At 37.4% G+C, this 15,190-nt stretch overlaps 1 protein-coding gene across 1 annotated transcript in view; it reads left to right on the forward strand.

Moving 5' to 3' along the window:
- The window catches only part of DNER (delta/notch like EGF repeat containing), a 371,868-nt gene that overhangs the window by 270,045 nt on the left and 86,633 nt on the right, over positions 1–15,190 (forward strand). The window contains exon 7 of the mRNA XM_056807062.1: positions 1,795–1,908. Within this exon, the coding sequence (XP_056663040.1) occupies positions 1,795–1,908 (114 nt within the window). The remainder of the gene's footprint in view (positions 1–1,794; positions 1,909–15,190) is intronic.

Genomic DNA, 15,190 nt, shown 5'->3' on the forward strand with positions numbered 1-15,190 from the left:
GAGGAAGGAAGAGTGGGGACTCTAGACAACTGGTGCTCCATTTGCAATCTGTAGCTTGTAACTAGTTTGGCAGGAATTTGCAACTCTGGTGAATAGCTCCCCACAGCTTTCATCTGAAATCAGCCATTCTTTGCAAGGCCCAGGACCAAGGACTAATGATAGTCATTCAACACAAATAATTCCGAAAGGCCAGTCTTATTGAAAGTCCCCTAGGAGCACTGCATTGCCAAATTCACAACCAATTTGAATTTCATTGGAAGCCTTTTATGCTTATGCAGGTGCTGAGAGAAATTTCAATCCCTACATATCATGCATGCCTGCAAAATTAAAATATTACTATCAGTCAGTGTGACAATAGCAAGTCTGCTTCTCAGAGAATTATTGGAGTTGAGTTGGTGTGGCATAGAGATATCGATTGATATTTAGTGCTTGACATGCTGCCTTGTGCCTTTATTTTTTTCATGTCTAAAACATTGGAGTTGAACTGGAATAGCTATGAAATCTCCTCTCATGCTGGCATTTTTGATTCTGTGGGTCTTGGGATAGTGACTGGTATAATATTTGTCTGACACATAGACCACCTGAGATGGTACCACTCCATGCAGAGGATGCTAGAGAGCTGCTTCCAGGATAATTGTGATGATGCAAAAAGAAAATGTCTGGTAAGCCCAGAGCAGATGTAGGTGTTCTATAAGTGGTTCCATTCAGCTTGCCATGTAGTGAAGAGGAAACTCTCTGATTGCCTATAAAATCATTCAAAAAGATCTTTCAGATTCCTCTTTGTTTTAGCACTCTTAAGAGAACTTGGCAACTAAGGGAAAGGAGCAGAGACTACAAACTTGTGTTTAAAAGATCCAGAGGGCTCCTCAACATCCTGTCATGCTAGAGTCCAGGTTTACAGTTGACATGAAAACAGTGTTTTAAAAACTAAGGACTCACCTTTAGGAGTGGTCTTTGGACCCTCTACCTGGCAATAACTGAGACAAAAACATCATCCTGCTGCAATACATCCTCTGGAGGGAAACTTGGTGAGGAGGATGCTATGTGGGAAATGAATTAATTAGCCTACTTTCCCCTGAGGCCAAGATAGAGAATATACCCACCAAAGGGGAGGGAAAGGGACTGTTTTGATATTCTTTCTATGTGTTTGAGCCAAATATCCTTTTGTAAAAAGCTAATTGATGTCTAGTGGTTAAAGGCTCCAAACAAATGGTGGAATATCACTGGTGGGGGCTCCAGCTGATGACACTAAAGAAGGGGGAGATACCTGAAACTTTGGGACTCTGAAAGACAATGTAGCAGGCCTGAAAGAGTGAGGCTAGAGTATATAATTTGTGCTAGAAATTGTGTCTATGATGACATTTGTTATGAATATAACTTTAGAGGTCTTTGGGTCAAAATCCTTTATTTTTGGAGTTGGGGAAACTGAGGCATGCAAAGACATGACTTGTCCATAGTCACACAAGTAGTAAGGATGAGAGGCAAGATTTGAAGCCAGAGCCTGATTCCAGGACTCTTCCCACTGTATCATGTTGCTTAGATTATTAGACATAGAAGGAATGTCAGAAATATGTAGTTCACATTCCTCTCTTAAACATATTTTATAGATGAAGAAATATTCAGATTGTTTTAAATATATAAAGAGACCAAAAAGCTGTTTTGGAATGGTAATGTCATTTTATTAAAATAATGGAAGCTAACAAGAGTATGTCAATGACAAACATCGTGTTTTTTTTTTCTTTTTTTAGAAATTAGCTTGTTTTTCTAATGTGAAAAATTGACTCTCTATTTCAGGTTACACTGGTGAGCTTTGCCAGTCTCTGGTAGATTACTGCATTTTAGAACCATGCAAAAATGGAGCGACATGCAATTCGGATCTCAGTGGATTCAGCTGCCAATGTCCAGAAGGTAAATAGCATCGTTATTCAAACAATACTTTTTCTTTTAATAATATAGTCAACTTTTAGAAGTAATGCTATTACTTTTCTATTTCTAAACTGCTTTAAAAAAGATTGTGGGTATGGGATTTTTTTATGGTTTTGTTTTATGTTGCTGATAGAAAGGAGTATAGATCCTTATTCCCATCCATATGGTAGAAGAATTTAAGTTGTTTGTCTTTTTGATATTTGAAATACTCTAATGAGTCTCTTTTATTTAAAAAAATGCTTTGAATGCCATTGGGCACAAAAAATGAAATTGATTTTTTTAAAAATTGTTAATGGAAGGACTTTTGTGGCTTAAAGTCACCTCAACCATTTTTTTTTATTTGTCCCCTTTAAAACTTCATTTGTCAATTGAACTCTTTTCATTTTGTAAATCAATTATGGAGCCCCATCAAATTAGATTTGCCTGATTGACTCTTGGCTCTCCCCAATTCCCGACCTGGTTTTCTCATTGAATATTTTTCCTGCTTCAATTGTCTTTAGCTAGAAGTTATACCTGGAAAAATCAGTTCTGCCACGCCATTGTTATTAATTGAACATTTATGAATTTTAAAGAACTAAATTCTTCCCATTTCCTTTTTGGATGGATTTATATTTTCTATGTGTTTGTTTATTCCTGATATCTATCATCAATTGCGCAATCTGCAGTTAAAATGAAAGCCTCCCCCAAACAAAAGAGTATGTGTGCTACTGATCTGCTGAAATAGCCCACTGATGTGGGGAATCAGGTTTCATATTGGGTGGTAAATTGGAAAGAGAGAGAGTGTTGCAGTTTGGGAGTCAGTCTTGGTTTCCAGAAGACCTGATTTCAAGTCCCACTTCTGCCATACACTTACTGTATAGTGGTGGTTAAATATACTTAAGTACTCAGTGCCCCCAAACAACTCTTAATCAACTAGCACTTATTAAGCTCCTACTTAATTGTTTATTTACTCCTACATAAGTGCCAGGCACTAGAGAATACAAAGAAAAGGTAAATAATTTTAAAATCCTAAAAATTAAAAAATAACAGTAGTCCTTACCCTCTAGGAACTTCTAGTCTAATGGGAGAACTACTATAAACAGAAATAGGTGCATATGAGATAAATACAGTTAGAAGGCAACCTTGAGGAAAAGCCACTAGCACTGGTGGGAAGTGGGAACCCAGGGGATCAGGGAGACCTGGGAAAGATATCCTGCATAAGATGGTTTTCGAGGTGAGATGTGAAAGAAGTCAGAGATTCTACCAGGCAGAGGTGAGAAACGAGAGTTTTATAGCTCAGATTCTAAGTTCTGGAGCTCAGGAACATTTGTAGAGAATATTCCCTACACCAAGAAAGTCACAGTTGCTTAGCACTGGAAAGAGCATTGAGATTAGGAGTCATAAGGCTTTTAGGGACAACTCTTGCTCATTCAGTCTAGAAACATTTATTAAGCACCTACTCTATGTTGGGCACTGTGCTAAACAGTGAGGTTACAAAGAAAGCAAAAAGGAAAAGGGAAAAAAGTCCTTCCTCTTAACAAACACCTTGTTTAATGTGGAAACACCATGTAGACAACCATGTAAAGATTCACATAGACAGGATTAAATTGTAGGTAATCATTCCAGGAAAGGCTACATATTTGGGGGAGGGGGACTTTCCATTCCCTTCTATAGTCTTCCTATAGATGGAAGGATTTAACTTGGACTGGAAGGAAACCAGGGAAGCCAGGAGATGAAGATGTGACCTTGGTCAAGTCATTTCCTATTTCTAGTTCTTGGCTTCCTTATTTGCAAAACTGGTGAGGAGAATGGACTAGATATCCCCTAAGGTCCCTTACACATTTGAATTGTTGTTCAAATTTGAGAGCAAACTCCAAAATCTGGAATAGTTTTAGAAATACATTTATTAGGTTATTTGGTAGAAGAGAGTGAACCAGAAAGACGTGACTTCCTTTTGTCCAAACTCTGGAAGGTTTACATTATGAAGGATTTAGACAAGGTGCCCCAGCATGAACTATTAGTACACAGTTGAGCAATGAGAGAGTAACTTGAAAGTAATGTAGATTGAAGTAGATATGCATAATTAAAAACGTTCAATAAAATTTGAGTGAAGCTAAAACATCAGCTTGTGTGCACCCAGAATAAGTCTTGGGAGTGGAGACCAAAACAAGAATGCTTTGGGTGGAATCCTGTGACAAGGAAATCACTTTAAAAGACTGATATATATTAATTTAAGGTCGCCAAGGAATTCAGCTATGTAATTCCTAAATGAAAACTCAAGTCAGCAGTCAACCTTTTATGGAGTTTAATTACAAACAGGAGGAAGAAAGGTATTAGAGAGAGAGAGAGAGAGAGAGAGAGAGAGAGAGAGAGAGAGAGAGAGAGAGAGAGAGAGAGAGAGAAGAAAGGGGAGAGAAGGGAATAGGGCTTAAATACTCCTTTTGTTTAGGCTGGGCCAAAAGACCCAAGCCCTTAGATAGCTGAGGCAAAGAAAAGAGATCAGTCCCTATCACTCATGTGACCAAAATGGAGAAACAGTCTCAGGGGCCTCCACCTCCAGCTTCCTTCAGAGCAAACTCCTCAAAGCACCACCTCTCAGAGCAAAAACCTCTCCAACCAACCACCCCTCAGTCCTCAGACCCCTCTATCTTTAAGGAAACCATCCAAGTTCCCTCCCCTCAGTTCTCACATCTACCAATCACTGTCCATGTCTTCCCTGTGCCAATGGTGGCTCTAGCTTAACCCAGGACCACCCAGAGGTCTGTGGCTTTGCACATGTCTGTTGAAGGTCATATTCTCAAATAATTAAATCTTGATCCTTTGCTGCAGCCCTTCCTAAATCCTGTTAGGACTGAGTGGGGTGGAAATTGTATCAATTCTAAAATCAATCATGACTCAAAGAACTTCCTATTCTATGTTTAAGCATAGGTCAAAGCCCTTTCCATTGTTCAGCAAAAGGTTTCTGTCCTAAAGTAATCTCAGGTAGGGAGGAGAAGGACCCTCCCTACCTAATGTTGGAAATGGGGAAATTTCCAACATTCACAAGCCTAAGAAATTTTAAGGTTTACAATCCCAAATACCTTATAGCCATCTCCAGTATTCCTAGTAAGATACTGGAGTCAGCATATGTTCTACGTGCAGATAATTTTTAATCTAAGAAGATTGGATTTAAACAGTAGAAATATTTTTTGAAAAATTTAATAAATCATTTTACCCAAAGATTCTATGAATTTGTCTTTCTAGGAGTACTATGCCCCATTCTCAGTCACTTCAGAGATATGGATGGGCAGCTAGGGGGTGCAGTGTAGGTTCTGGAGTCAGGAGGATTCATCTTTATGAGTTCAAATCCAGCTTCAGACACTAGATGCGTGACCCCAGGCAAGTTACTTAATCTGGTTTGCCTTTGTTTCCTGACCTATAAAATGAATCAGAGAAGGAAATAACAAACCACTTCATTATCTTTGCCAGGAAAACCACAAATGTGATCACAAAGAATTGGATATGGCTGAAATGACTAAACAACAACATCAGTATTGCATTGAATAAAGTTTGAATCAAAAAGTTAAATTCTTTCAAATATCAATATATTTCTGGTAGTGGTTCTTGGAAGTAATTCAATATCTGTCTGTGAAGAAGTGAATCTGCAAATTTTCTAAGCAAAAGGGCAATGAAAAGCCAACTGTTGGGCATGATCGGGTTACAGCAATTCTCCAGGATAATAATGATAATAGTAGCAGGTAATTTATTTATATAGCACCTTCTATGTGCCAGGTATTATGTTAAACACTTTACAATTATTATCTCAACTGATTCTCATAACAATCCTTGGAGATAGGTACTAATATTATCCCCATTTTATAAATGAGGAGACTGAAATAAATAGAGGTTAAGTGATTGCCCATGGTCTTACTGCTAGTAAGAGCCTGAGGCTGAATTTGAACTCATGTCTTCCTAATACCAGATCCAGTGCTCTGTATATTGGGTCCCCTCTTGAAGATGCCATAGAAAATATGAATGGGGGGAAAAGGAGGGCAACCATAAAGGATGGTCTACAGAGAGACTCTATGCACCATGGAGGATCCAATTGAATAGACTGGGGATGGTTTGATGGGTAACCAGACAACCTGAGTTTTCATAAGGAGCCTCTGTCTGCCATCTCACATGGATGAGGTTCCTGAGCCAATAATGCATATTTCCACTAGATATTCATCACTAATGATAAAAGTAATTCGGGGCTTAGAAATTAGTATATTAGACCTGCAAGGCATCTTTGCCAATTCCCTCAGTTTACAGATGAAGATGTTGTGACTCTGAGAAAGGAATGGACTTGCCCAAGATCATGCAACTAGGAAGTAGCAGAGCCAGAATTGAGATTAAGATCATTTGGCCCTTAATCCAATGTTCTTTATATGATACCATATGCTGATTGTTTATTTCAAGATATAAATTTGCAAATGTCAGTGAACAATTCAGCCAACAAGCAAATATTAAGTATTTATTATGTACCAGGCACCGGGTTAAGTTCTAAGGATATAAGGAAAGGAAAAAAGGAGAGAGCCTTTGCTCTCTAAATGACTTAAAAAAAATAAGCTCTAAAGTACTTTCCCTGTTTTTATTGTAAATACGAGAGATCTTTTCATCCAACCAAAAACCTGTTGAAGATGGGCTTTCAATGAGGACATTTCTTATCATTATTCTTTATGTTCATCCTTTTCCTGAGACATCTTCATTACTTCCTTCCCTCTTCCACACCCAAGCGTGTAAATTCATGGGTATAAAGGTGGCACAAGCAGTTTGAGATGGGAGAGAATGAATGTTGAGACCTCTTGAAATTAAGAGGAAATCCTAACCACAAGAGATTATTGGTTTAAGATAGACTATTGGTCCCTTGGACATTGATAAATAATTGGTTTGGTGCAAAAGACATGAAAAGAGACTCATTTTTTATGAATCTTCTTATAACGTATCACTAGTAACTTATGTTCCATCTTCTCTCCTATCCTCAGGGGAATGTGCTGCAAACATATAATTTATTAATGTTGTGGGGATTATTGTCTATCCTGCACCACCGATTTCTTCTCTTGACCTTGAGGTTCCTTCTTTACTTTGGAAGGCTTCTCAATGAAAAGTATATCTTCACTATCAATTTCCCAGGACAAGGGAAAAGGAATGCAAAGTAACTATCAGAAAACCTTCATTTCATGGTCAAAAGGATGTGGGAGGAATTGAATTAGAAAATGGGTTTTTTAAATGTTTCCTGTTTTTTGCATCAATCTGGGCAATACCATTTTTTGAAACCTTTGAAGCCCCTTTTTAAAATTGGGTGCATTTTAATTGGGAACACATGATTGTGCATGTAGACTGTGATTATCTATTAAAGTTTGAAAGAGTGTATGAAATTCAGATTCTAGAAACTAGTGAACTCGGCTTCATTGCCTACCATTTTCATCCAGGCTTGTTTTTCTTTGAAGTATTTACAATGCCTAAATTTAGATAGAATAAAAAGGAAAAAAATCTGTAGCAGAACATCACTATTCATTCTAAAGGTGTCATTTCTTCTTACATCTAATTACATTCCTGACACAAATGTGTCCATTAAAAGTGCATGGTGATAAGAGATTACTGTTAATGATTGGAGAGTCACTGTCTACCTCGAGAAAATGTTTTTGGGAAACTGTCATAGAAAGAGACTTTTTCCTTTACAAGTGAAGAATTTAGCACCTTGTTTTATTTTGTTCTCTCTTGTCCAACTCTGTGATCTAATGGACCATCATCGCACATCAGAGGTTTTCTTGGCAAATGCACTGGAGTAGTTGCCATTTCCTTCTCCAGTGGATTACCTTTTGTCAGAATTCTCCACTGTGATCTGTTGATCTTGGGTTACCCTGCATGGCATAGCTCATAGATTAATTGAGTTACATAAATCCCTCCTCCATGACAAGGCAGGGATCCAGGAGGGATCACTAAGCACTTACTTTGTCTAAAGTATGGTGCCAAGTGCTAGAGATGCAAATATCTAAATAAGATAGCCTCTGCTCTCATGGAACTCTCAGTCTAATGGGGAGACAACATGTATGGAAGGTTTCAGAAGCAAGTTGGATGGAGAGATCAATGATTTTTAGGGTATGGCAGCAAAGCAAATGGTCATGTTCTTCTTTGGTGTCATTTCCACTGATAAAAATTGCATGTTGCCAAACCCTTTGACAATCAGTGCCAAGGACGTCGGTAGGAAGAACTTTCTTTTCTGGATTTTTGATGGCGGTGACTGTAGCTTCTGCAGGCGCAATTGTCAGGCTGCATCTCCTAATAATGACTTTACTAGCAAGGATCCTGATACATGAGAATTTGTATTAAACTAATTGAATGAATGAACATTTGCAATATGTCAGGTACTCTTCTAAACCCTTTGTTTTGTTTAGAATCTTTCATCATTAAAATGTGGTACCCAGATGGATGGGGGTGGCTTTAGATGTGAGGTACAATTAGTAGTCTGACTTTTCCATGGTAGAAATGGCATTTTGGTATGATGAATCCCAAATATGATCCCAAATCCCCAAAATATGAAAACTATTTGAGCTAAATATAGAATCATTGCATAGTGAAATTAGTGCTCAATTTGGAAGCACAGGGCCTGGGTTCAAATTCTACTGTCTTGTATTATTGATGTGACACTGGGAACTCATTTCATTGCTCAGGAGGTCAGCTTTCTCATCTGTAGAATAACCAGGTGGGACTAGACAACCTTAAAATCTTTCCTAGCTCTATATTTATGATTCTCTAAATACTTCAGGACCCACTAAAATAGCTAACTCTTATATCTTTAAGATTTGCAAAGCATTCTAAATAAAAATATTTGCAAAGCACCTCATAAATATCTTGTTTTATCCTCCAACAACTCTGGGATGAGGGATACTATCATCAACTCCATTTTACAGGTAAAGAAACTGAGGCAGACAGAGGTTACAGTGACTTGTCCAGAGTTTCAGATCTGAACTCAAGACTTCTTGATTCCAGATCCAGAGTTCTATTCACTGTAACAATTAGCTGCCATCCCCAAAATTGATAAATACTCCCATAATGTGATAAAGCAGAAGGTAAAAAAACCCCAAGATATACATATTCATTAGTAATATGAGAAAATGTCTCCTGAAAAGAAATTCTAGCCATCAAGGCTAGATGTTCTCTGAGTTTTAATAGCAGCTTTTTGATTCCTTCTGTCAAAAATGAATAATGAAAACCACTCCTTTTCTCTTAATAAATGTTAGTACATTAATATTTTAAATGCTTTTGACACTTTCAACTTCACACGTACTGGGAGCCCATAATATCCTTAAGTGAACACTTTATTGAGTGGGAATGGAATAAATCCCGAGAAAACACACACACACCAAACAAAAGGCGTAACTCAGCCGAAGAGTCACAGAGTGCTTAAGACTGCCTCTGAGATGGCCTGCGTGTACTCATTGTCTAAATTAATGGTGGGAGGCAAGAGAGCATCTTCTTACAGCCAAAATGCATACATGTGTTTTTCTATTTCAGTGTCATGTTTAGAAAAGTGACCAATCATGTGTTCAGCAATTTTCTTGTTTAAGATTTTTTATTTACTTACATGAATTTCCAGATACACATATAAAAGACACCTATGCTTTACCACTAACTAGTACTACTTCAACTACTACTGCTTATTACTACTTACTACTACTACTACTACCACTACTACTACTACTACTACTACCACCACCATTACTACTACTACTACTACCACCACCACTACTACTACTACTACTACTACTACTACCACCACCACCATTGCTACTACTACTACTACTACCACCACCACTACTACTACTACTACTACTACTACTACTACTACTACTACTACTACTACTACTACTACTACTACCATTACTACTACTACTACTGCTGCTGCAGTTAGGACCTTGACTTCTTTGGGGGGTGTGTGTGTGTGTGTATGTGTGTGTGTGTGTGTGTGTGTGTGTGTGTGTGTGCATGTGCATGTGTGTGTGTTTGTATGCGTGTAGGATATTTATGATTGAGAAAGCTTCTTCACCAATGCAAATAATTGTAGAGAATTTCAAGGGGACATTGAGAAATGAAATAACTATCTCAGCCACACAGACTCAGATTTGTCCAAAGTGGTCCTTGAATCAAAGTCTTCCTGACTACAAGGCTTAATTAGTTATCTATTTTGTAACATTTCTTTTTTGCATGTATATATAGATACATATTTGTACATATAGGTGTGATGTGTATATAATTGTTGGACAAATAACACACACACACACACACATATATGGGCAGCTAGGTGGTATAGTGGATAGAGCACTGGGTTTGGAATCAACAAAAATCATCTTCCTATGTTTAAATTGAGCCACAGACACTAGCTACGTGACCCTGGACAAGTCGCTCAACCCTGTTTGCCTCAGTTTCCTCACCTGTAAAATGAACTGGAAAGGGAATTGGCAAACCACTTCAGTATCTTTGCCAAGAAAAGCCCAAATGGGGTCATGAAGAGTCAGATAACTACATCTATATATAATGGAAGGATTGTGTGCTATATATGGAGGGGCCATATGCTGTGACTCTGGACTGGTGGGCAGAATGATGAGCTTATTTCTAAGTGCCGGTGTAAAAGATATAAGGAGTTGATTCAGTAGTTCTTAGGCAAACACATGTTGACTGAGGACATATCAGGGAGGAGAGAGACTTTGGAACAGTAGCTATACACAGGAAACCATTTGGGTGAGAGCTTCTCTTTATCTATTTGTATAGATGATATTTACAGACTTTTCACATGCATATATGTATGTAAACACACACACACACAAACACATATACATAAATATGGGTTATCTTCCTTTCCCCAATATTGTTACTCCCAAAATATGCAAAAAAAAGGAGGAAATTCTTCATGTGCCGGTTAGTATTTCACAAATGTTACAATTTGGGAAAGAGAGAATGTGGCTGTTACTTCTCTAAGGCTATAAAATGATCTCTCCTCTTTGAGCAACTTTGTAGCTGTGATTCTATTATCAGGAGCAGAATATCAACGTTGGAGGAAAACTGTTTTTATTAGAATATATTTGAATTTCATTAAACTATTTGGGCCTGTAATTCCAAAATTTCACTTTCAGACTTGATTTCCATGTTCCTTGAGGAAGGATGCTGTCACATAAATTAAGAAGTAAAGGGAAACTCAATGAAAAATTGGTAGGAACTGCTAAGCAGAGTGGCATTGACCTGTAATCCCTGCTCCTGTGGATGACTGAGGCTGGTGCATCTTTAGAGCTACAGAGGACTAAGCCAATTGGTGTCCATAATCAGTCAGCCAACAAATATTTATTAAGCACCTACCATATGTCAGGCACTGCACTAAGGGTATTAAATCCAATACCAAACATACTGAGCCCTTGAGAGTCGGGAGGAAGGTACCAAGTTGCTTAAAGGAGGGATGATATGGCTCAGATTAGAAATGAAACAAATAAACCTTCTGTGCTGATTCAAAATGGCCTCTTGCCCACTAGTATCCTCCAAACTTCCATCTTAGATGAGATAGGGAGATCTGGTCTCCCTCCCCCATCGCAAATATGGAAGGAATTAATGAGAATATTTGTTGTATATATTGCTATATTTCCATGAAGTGGCACATGAATATAGTGCTAGACTTAGAGACTGGAAGACTTAGATTCAAATTTTGCTTTTGACCCTAGCTATGTGACCATATACAAAGCATTTTATCTCCTTGCACCTCATTTCCTCATCTGTAAAATGAGATTAGAATAGAATTTCTCTAATTCTAAAACTATGATTTTATGATCCTATTAACTTTACTAGGATCTCATGAGAGAAACAGAAGTAAAGTTTATTATTTAATGTTAATATCTTCTCTTTAGGGATGAATACAATCTATAATGAATCTTATAAAAGTCTCTCTCCCTTGGGATGTTGGGGAAAGAACAAAGTGTATGAATACAAAGATTATATGTTGAATAAACAGCCCAGCACAAAATAGACAAAAGCCCAACTCTGCTTTATATATAAATATATATACATACACTTAATTCTATATTTATAATATCAATGTCTATCTGTCTGTCTACCTGTCTATCTATCTGTCTGTCTGTCTCTCTGTCTGTCTGTCTATCTATCTATCTATCTATCTATCTATGTCTATCTACTCTGTCAGATCATTGGATTTGGAGTCAAGAAGAATTAGATTCAAATCCTACCTCTAATACTTACTACCTCTATGGTCCTGATCACAATTATTTCATTCATTCCTATTAACCTCAGTTTCCTCTCTTGTTAAATAGAGATAACAATACCAATAGTATCTATCCCACAGGGCTCTTGTATGGCTTAAATAAAATCAGTCAACAAGGACTCATGAAACATCTACTACATGCTTAATAAAGACAATGTGCTAAAGTTTTCAAGCTATTTACATATATACATATTTATACACATACAGATATAAATAGAAGAGGAAATATATGTACATATAAGTTATTAATGAAGGAAGATGGGAAATAAAATGCTTACATATATACATAATATTACATATTAGGGCTAGAATGATCCCATTTTAAACCAACTGAATTCAGTGTCTTTTACCACTAAATGAAATACCTCGCATCCCCTGGCTTCTCTATTTCTGTTGAGAGGAAACATCATTCTAGTTTCAAACTCTGATTTGTAACCTGGCAGTCATCATGGACTCTTCACTTTTCTTCACCCCTCCTGTCTGATCAGTTTCGGAGTGGACTCTACATCCATAGCATTTTTTACATCTGTCCCTCTTTCTCTACACACCGTAATCATAGTAGTTTAAGACCTCCTCACCGCTTTCCTGGAAAATTGTGATATCTTACTAACTGGTCTCCTTGCATCTAGCCACTGCCATCTTCCAAATTAGCTTCCATGTAAGAGCAAAAATTATATTCCTGAGGCACAGGTCTGATTATTCTTTTGCTCCAGAAACATAGTGGCTCTCTATTGTCTATAGCCTAAAGTAAAACTTTGAAGACATTAAAAAATCTTCAGAATTCAGCTCCAGAGAATCCACATTGCCTTGAAACTGGCCATTTTGCTCTTCCCAACTCTGTGACATTGCCTAGCTGTTCCCTGTACCTGGAATATTCTTTCTCCTCATCTCTGTCTCCTGTCAATCTAGATATCTTCCAGGCATCACTTCCATCTCCTTCGAGAGACTTTTCCTGTTTCCCCTGGTTGCTGGTGGCCCTTGAGATTTATTTGTCTTTTATTTATGTGTATATATACACATTTATATGTAAATATATAAAACAGAGATTTGTACATGTTTGTCTATACATCATTTATCTATATCTGTCAATCCCTACCTACCTATCATTTACCTATATCTATCTACCTATTTGTCTTCTCTCTCTCAGCTTTCATCTTTCTCTACTTATCGTCTATCTCAAGCTGTCAACCTATTTATCCACCTATCATTTATGTCTCCTACTTGTCCTCTATCTTTCATCTCTCTCTTTACCTATAATCTATTTTCTATTTAACTCTCATCTTTTTCATCTTTCACTTCTCTACCTACCATCTCTATCCAATCATCTCTATTTGTCCATCATTATCTGTCTCTATCTTTCTATTATCTGTCTATCTAATTATCTCTTTTATTTATTGACTGAGCTTATTATATTCCATCAGTAGACCTCCCTAGAGGGAGGTCCCATTACTGTTCCACTTCTGTCTTTGAAGATATCCCCAATATTTAGCACAATGTCTGGTTCATAACAGATACTGAATAAATGCTTATCAAGGGACAGCTAGGTGGCTCAGTTGAGAGAATAGCCTAGAGATGGGAGATCTCAGGTACAAATTTGGCTTTAGATTAGCTGTGTGATCTTGGTCAAGTCACCTAACTCCAATTGCCTAGCCCTTACCAGTCTTCTGCCTTGGAAACAATACATAATACCACTTCTAAGGCAAAAGGTAAGCTTTTAAAAAATATGTTTGTCAATTGACTACTTGGTTAAATATATCTAAGAGGAAGTTTGCACTTCATTTGCTTAGTAAGTCCTTGTCACCATCTGGATTTGAACTCAAAGACCTGCATTCAAATTCTTTCTCTGCTTGTGCCTATACTACTTTCAGTCTCAGTTTCCTTATTTGTAAAATGAAGGTTTTGGATTGTATGATACATGTTTCTACTTCCAGTTTGAAACCTCATGGACTATAAACTATTTTTTAAAACCCTTTCCTTCCACCTTAGAGTCAATACTGTGTATTGGCTCCAAGGCAGAAGAGTGGTAAGGGCTAGGCAAAGGGGGTCAAGTGACTTGCCCAGGGTCACACAGCTGGGAAGTGTCTGAGGCCAGATTTGAACCTAGGACCTCTCGTCTCTAGGGCTAGCTCTCAATCCACTGAGCTAACCAGCTGCCCCCTGGACTATAAATTATTAAAGAGAATGATTAAATCATTGAGATGAAGACCAAGAGACTTTGGCTGGAAGTGTCAACCCAACTTTCCATTTTTCTCCCTTCTTTTCTGAAAGAGCTAAAATATAGGGAAAGATGGGATACTGTAAAATTCCTCTTAGGCTGAGGCCACCCAGACAAAGGCCACCCAGCTTATATAGTATATAATAGTGATATTTGGTGAGCAAAAGTAATTTAGAATTTTATAGGACTGATTGAGCAGCCAAAAGTATGAACAAGAAATGTAATAAAATCAGAAAAATGCAAATGCTTTATGGATTTAATAGAAATTTCATTACATGGCTGGAAGGTGCAAGTAAATATTTGCATGACTTGGTCTAAATCTTACCAGGAATTAATATATCCTGTTTTGGACATCTCCATAATAGAAAAATTCAAGAGAGTTCTGGGATGATAAATTTCTTCTTCCCTTTTTGACTTTTCTGAAATTGAAAGACTGACATATGGAAAAAGTTGTGAAATATGTAGAGTTTAGACAAGAGTAAGAGACAGAATCATTAATATCAAACCAAGGCTGAATCTGTATTATGCTAAAATAACCACTTAGAACAATGAAATTCCAGGTCAGTTTGGCCCAGTTGGAGAATGGGTGAATTTTTTCTTTCTGCTGCCTTGATTTGTTTTTCAGCGAATTGACAGATCAATTCTGTGAAGATAGTAAACCTGATAGCTAACTCTGTGTGGACATGAAGAGGAGAGAATGCTTATGAAAGAAAAAAAACATATTAAATATTAAATCCAGGCTAGTAATATAGTTATTTAAATGAGTTACACACACAGGAGAAACA

The sequence above is a fragment of the Monodelphis domestica genome, chromosome 8, assembly GCF_027887165.1.
Source record: "Monodelphis domestica isolate mMonDom1 chromosome 8, mMonDom1.pri, whole genome shotgun sequence".
NCBI classification, from domain to species: Eukaryota; Metazoa; Chordata; class Mammalia; order Didelphimorphia; family Didelphidae; genus Monodelphis; species Monodelphis domestica.